A 6175-nucleotide genomic window follows, 5' to 3' on the forward strand; every position below is an offset into this window, starting at 1 on the left:
TTATTTAGAGTCAAATAGACAATTGTTAAGTGCTGGGATAAGCATGTGTATATATGTTCAGGTCTGCTGTTAAATGGTCAGCCATTTAGAAGCTCTGCTATTGCACTTTTTATAATGCCTTGCTTAGGCTGACTAATTCAGACTTCCATCAGCACGGCATGTGAAGTAACAATTGCATTAGATAACATTGTTAGCCACGTGGACAGCCGGCTTCTGTGTTTACAAGCGACAGCAGCAAGTGGTTGAGCTGCCACAGTCACATGCTGATGAAGGTCTGGATGGAGCTAGGCATCACAATTTAACCGCCTATTGACAAAATAGGCAAAAAATGATAGAATATCTTCCTTTACCCACCATCTCCCATTTTTGGGAATCCAAGCCACCACATCTCCTGGCCCCGGCCCCAAAGCAAGTTCTCTTTTTCTAATCCTGTCATGGCCTACTTACTTCACCCCTCCCAACCCTCTCTACGTATGAATACTGTTGCTGCCAAAGTGTTGGCTTTTACAAGTACATGCATAAAATATCATAAATAGCACAAATTTATTCTCAGGTTGTTGGTAAAATGAAAGATCTAGCAGCAAAATCTCTTTAATGTATTTCAAATATTATATAAAATACCAATGCTAAAAATGTGAATTTAAAAATATTGCTATTCATTGAGAAATTTAAAATTTCCTATAAATACCTTCCAGACATGAAGTCCTATAGCATATAGAGGATAGCTCTTAGATATCACACTTCTTAATTGGCTCCTGTGTGTACAATCAGCAGATATTTCACTTTGTGGCCTTTGCATAAGTGCTAGATACACCTCACTTAGCTCCTTAACAACCAACCAAAACTTTGGGTTGTCTGCAAAACTGACATTATTACGGGATCCACCTGCAGTCTGACCTTTTACCCAGGAACCATGCAACTGTTGTGTGTGGAGCAATGGACAATCTGTAACAAAAGAAATATATGTGTTGTTAACATAAAACACAGCAATTTTTACACACAATATGCATATGAAAATAGTAATTTACTAGCATATCTGGACAATGTATTCTTCCATACTGACTTTTTGAAACTGATCTAAAAGTTGTGAGCTGTGAATCTTTGCAATGTGTGGGAGCACCTGAGCATTTTACAATCATGTTAACTCACCTGTCCAAATGCTTTGTATGTAATCCATCTCATCCACTGGAAATGCCATCGTAACTTCATTAAACTCCTGCAGAAATTCTTCGTTTTCTACCCAGAATTCACCATCTTTTAGGTCATTAAGGAACTTGGCACTGTCTGACTTATCCATTAAGGACCATTTATCACTGCTGTAGAAAAAAAAGTAGCGTAAAGTAAACTTTGGAAATTCATGCAGCTGCCACAGAAGTTCATCTATCAAACATGCTTGTGTTATAAAACTGTTTTTTTTGGTACAAACAGCAAGATTAAACTTAATTTTATTAGCTTTAAAGTTCAAGGATGCAGCTACATAAAATCTAGAGCACTGTGGTCCCAACAGAGAGAATGCAACTTTATTATTTATCACAATCCCCTTTTGTGTTCAGTATTTTTATACAATATCAACTGTTCTCACAAAACCTTCGCGTTTAATATTTTGTAAATTAATAATAGTGTTTAATACCTTTCCTTTTATTTTTTAGAAAAAGTTTGCAAGGACTACTTACTTCTTCCCCCATGCTCCACTCCAGCAGCTGCGCCCCCATGGATTATGCACTCGTAGTAAAATTAATTCCTGCCCATACTTTGTGACTCCATGCTGGATATCTGTGATTGTGAAGGCATGAAATTCACCCAAATGTCCAGAACCTAATATATATATTGAAAGAAAGTTATATAAAAATGTATAAACCATAAACGGTATTTTTATAGCTGGAAGGTGTACAGATCAATAATTCATTAAAGCAATTACTGATCGATTTAAAATTTAAGGTAAGGTAGAAAAATTGGGGACAGTGGTTTTCCTTGTTGAGCCTACTAACTAACATACCTCAACAAATGCAGGCATTTTACCTTCAAAGATTGGTAAGTCAGGTATTAATCAAATATACTAAAGCATATGCTTGGGTATATGTATACAAAGGTTTATATGTCCCATTTTTGTCCTAGATAATAAAAGTTTTCTAACAAATTCTAAACTACCAGTCATGTCAAGTCTTCATTCACCTCAATCTCTTTAAGCAATCTGAAGAAATACATTTTTCAATTCCCCACGATTTGTATAGGGAGAGAATCTTGTCAGGCTGTAAACCTTTTAACATATACACCAGCTGTTTCTAGGATGTTAGAAACTAACTAAAACAAGATTTTCCTTAGACTTACCTTCTTTACTGTGGAGCACAGAACAACTTATTGCACAGCGATCCTTTAGGTCCAACATTCTGCAAAGCATTTTCTTTCGGACATTGTCCTCTGCATCTTCCACAGACCACCTCTCTACCAACCCACCAGTCAGATCTACCAAAGCATCAACAACTTGTCCTGCCCACAGGGACTCATAAGAGCCATGTAACCTGTTGATACATAAAGTATACATTTAAAAATAAATGTGCTTGATAGAATGCATGCAAAGTACCCAGGTACAGAAAATTTATCAACACCACAAGCAAATCCTTTCTGACCTATTTACAGAGTACAAACGACTTCTCAGCCCAAACAATGATGGTCTATAGATCTTTTAAATGACATAAAAGCTGCACTATGGAAAATAAAGGTCTCTTGAGACGTACTCATTAGTTGTACTGTCAGTTATAAGGTTGTTTTTACCAGCAGGTGATTCTGCCAAAAACACTCTTTCCAAGGGGGCCAATGCTCCCTCAGTGTACTATATCTATGGAGAAGCAGTGCTATCATATTTTGACAGCACTGTAGAACACCTAATCCAATAATTTTCTCCATACCATAGAAAATGTTTCCTGACCTTTTGAACTTGGGGAACACTTGAAATAACTTTCAAGTGTTCAGGGAATTTCTACTATAATTACTATATCCACAGCTCTCACTACGTTAGCTTGGTGATCAGTGAGAAGAATGCCTCTTATATTGTTGGCAAACTGGAAGAAAGTAACTCTTACAGACAGCCAAAAAGATCATTGCCGTCACTAAAATTGACCTGAGACAAACAAATCTGAAACTCATTGTTCAACGAACCCCCTCTGGAAGAACACTGGTTGAGAAACACCACCAAAGGGCAAGGTGTTTTGTAGTACCCAGAGATAGCTCAAACTATCCTAGATGATAATAGTGCATAAAAAAAAAAAGAACAGGGAGTACAGGCTGGTATACATTTAAAGGAATTCTGGCATGATCAACAGTTATTTTTTTTAATTAAAAAAAGAAAATGAGCAAATATAATTCTTATCTCAAAAGCAGTAAAGATGACATACTTGGCATAGGCTTTCTCCAGGAGTGGAAGCCAGAAGGCTCCCTGATCCTGACAATGGGAGAAGCAGAGTTTTTGTCCCAAGCATGGTAAACAGTCGTCTATGGTCACATCCACCCAGCGGCCAAATCTCCAAAATCTGCAAGTGAATCTTCCTGTGTATTCTGGATCTTTCCACGTATACTGCCCCGGAGGAAACACCTTTGAAAAAAACCATATAAAAAGAAGTGAAGAACATAAATCTTAAGGCTCGTAGACATGATCGATAATTGTCGTTAAAAAGGAATGATTCCATAAAGATGCCTGACTCAATGTTTTATAATAGTTCATGAAACTTGTAGCAAACGATAACAACAAATGAGGATTCTTGGGTTTGTTCTGATGATCTGTTGTTATCTAGCATATCACTGGTAAAGGATAATACCCTCAAAGAAAAGTGAGAACAAAAGCTGTGATTTTAACAGAAATACCAATCTTTATTTTAATTAGTAAAAAAAGTTAAATAGTCAGAAATACCAGATATTTAAAAACATATTGGCTGGTCCAATCAAAGATGATATATGTGGCCTTCAGATACAGTCTTTTAGTTGTACATGGACCTAAGGTTTTTTTAAACACCAAAAAGGTCATATTCGATTGCTTTAATAGTTTAATAGAAAGTTTATCATAAAGGATTGTAATATTACCTTAGAGGGGTTTAAAATAAACCTTAGGTCCATGCACAACTAAAATAGATTGTATCTGAGGGACAGATATCATCTTTGTTTGATTGTACACTACAGCGTACTTTTAAATGGTATCTGCCATTTCTGACTATCTAAGTAATAATTAATATGTGCATTCATTACATGTACACATATCAGATGACTCTCAGCTGAAACGAGTCCCAGGGCTTGTCTCCGAAGAGAATGTGATGTGTGTACAGAAGCCGTCCGACGTTTTTCATGGATCTGTCCTGGCAGATCTCTGAACGACAGACGTGAATGTTAATGACCGCAATTGAAGTGAAGAGGGGAGAGCACAGCGGGGTGCAGCTGGCTCCCCTTTCCATAGAGCAGAACAGTGCTGTATATACAGTGCTCGTTCATTCATCTTTCAGTCCTTTGTCGTTGTAAAGGATGGTGAAAGATCCTTGACAACGACAAGAATCTAACGTGTAAATAGCCATAGATTTAGTCTAACAATAAAAGAGAACACAGATGGATTGAAGAATAAGCCTCATCTACTAAATAAACAAGTAAATATGTTGTCAGTTACAAAATTTTATTTATATGGAAATATTATATGATGTAATAGATGGTTTCTTGTTTTAAGAGGGTGGTGAATCTAGCATTGCTTGTAGATCACATATGCTATGATAAAGAGGTGAGGGTTACCTGGTGAAGAAGCTTGTTGGATTTGTGTAAAGCAAAGCAGGCACATATAAACCAGCAATCACCCAGGATCCCCTGCTTTCCCAGACCGAGTGTGGAATTCTCTGGAAAGAGATGAGGGGAGGCAAAGATCTCCTAGAAAAGTGCAGACATAAAATATGAAAGGAATCCATTAACATTCCATATGAGGTGATGGTCACATTGTGCCTGGAGCTCTCACCTGGGGTCTCAGCCATGTAATGCGATCACACAGAGGGGACAGGGGGGTGCCCCCTCCCCGGACCAAGGAGGACACACAGGGGGGGAATTCAGGGTCCACGAAGAGCCCTGAGGTGGGAGGCGGCATGTCACCTGCAGGAAGTCAGCATACAGCATCTCCATCAGCCCCTCTTCCTAACACACACAATAATAGTGTGAGCACAGCGCAGTGACACACCATGACACCCAGCACACCGAGGGCTCACAGCAAGCAAGCACCATTACCGGTCACACAGCATCCTACGTCCATATTACCGACACACCGCACATCCCCCATTACAGCCGCCCACCACATTCTACATAGCCCATCCACAGCGACCCCGCCGCCATCCAATCACAAGTCTCTGTACACACACATGACAGCCAGGATAGTATTGGACTGAGGCTGTGCGGCTGTGATTGGTCGCTGCTCACACAGAGGGCGGTGCTTTGTTGCAATCCTTCTATCAGCAGCCCCAGGGCTAGGATGATGACACACAGGATCAAATATCGGGGGATGTCTTATTCACGGGTGAGTGTCTTATTTTAATTATTTTTTCAAAAATCGGGGGTGGCTTATTTAATGGGGATGTCTTAAAATCGGGGAAACACGGTAATTGTGACACTTTATTATGGCAGAAACTGAATCATACAGGTAATATGAAACTGATCTGAATTTATTGGGATCAAGGTGTTTTCCAGAATAAAGTATGGAGGAGGATAGAGTTCTACTGCTATGGGTTTCAGGTAACTAAATGGGAAAATTTCCAGGACCAAATTTTTTGCAACAGTAACACACTGGCTATTTAACTTAATGAGGATGTAAACCCAAAAACGACCCAAAACAAAAAAATACACCTAACGTCAATCCCACAGAGCAGTCGATCCTTCCGGAGGTTTCTTCCATCGGGTCCTGCGTTGCCCCGGTATCCGTCTTCGGGCCGGCACACTAGGCGCCACCATCTTCTGTCTGTTCCTCCCGGTTCTTCTTCCCATGTCACCCGACGCAGGCACGAGATCAGGTGACGTAGATAAGGAAAAAAAACTTGCCGATCTCACTGTGGATGTGTGAGATCAACAATTTAGGCATGCGCAGAAGGAGCAGCCAAGAGCCTCCTGGGATGCATGACGTAGTTAGCCTGGGAGGCTCTACTTTCCCATTGGTGATTGAGAATAA

At 39.5% G+C, this 6175-nt stretch overlaps 1 protein-coding gene across 1 annotated transcript in view; it reads right to left on the reverse strand.

The window, feature by feature from the left end:
• The window catches only part of CAPN10 (calpain 10), a gene marked incomplete in the record, with an annotated part of 9384 nt that extends 3919 nt beyond the window's left edge, over nucleotides 1-5465 (reverse strand). The window contains 6 exon segments of the mRNA XM_072408354.1: nucleotides 1150-1316; nucleotides 1674-1815; nucleotides 2329-2519; nucleotides 3393-3589; nucleotides 4765-4896; nucleotides 4982-5465. Of these exon segments, the coding sequence (XP_072264455.1) occupies nucleotides 1150-1316; nucleotides 1674-1815; nucleotides 2329-2519; nucleotides 3393-3589; nucleotides 4765-4896; nucleotides 4982-5107 (955 nt within the window).
• Between the last annotated feature and the right edge of the window lie 710 nt (nucleotides 5466-6175).

Source organism: Pyxicephalus adspersus, chromosome 4 (genome assembly GCF_032062135.1).
Source record: "Pyxicephalus adspersus chromosome 4, UCB_Pads_2.0, whole genome shotgun sequence".
In the NCBI taxonomy this organism is placed as follows: domain Eukaryota; kingdom Metazoa; phylum Chordata; class Amphibia; order Anura; family Pyxicephalidae; genus Pyxicephalus; species Pyxicephalus adspersus.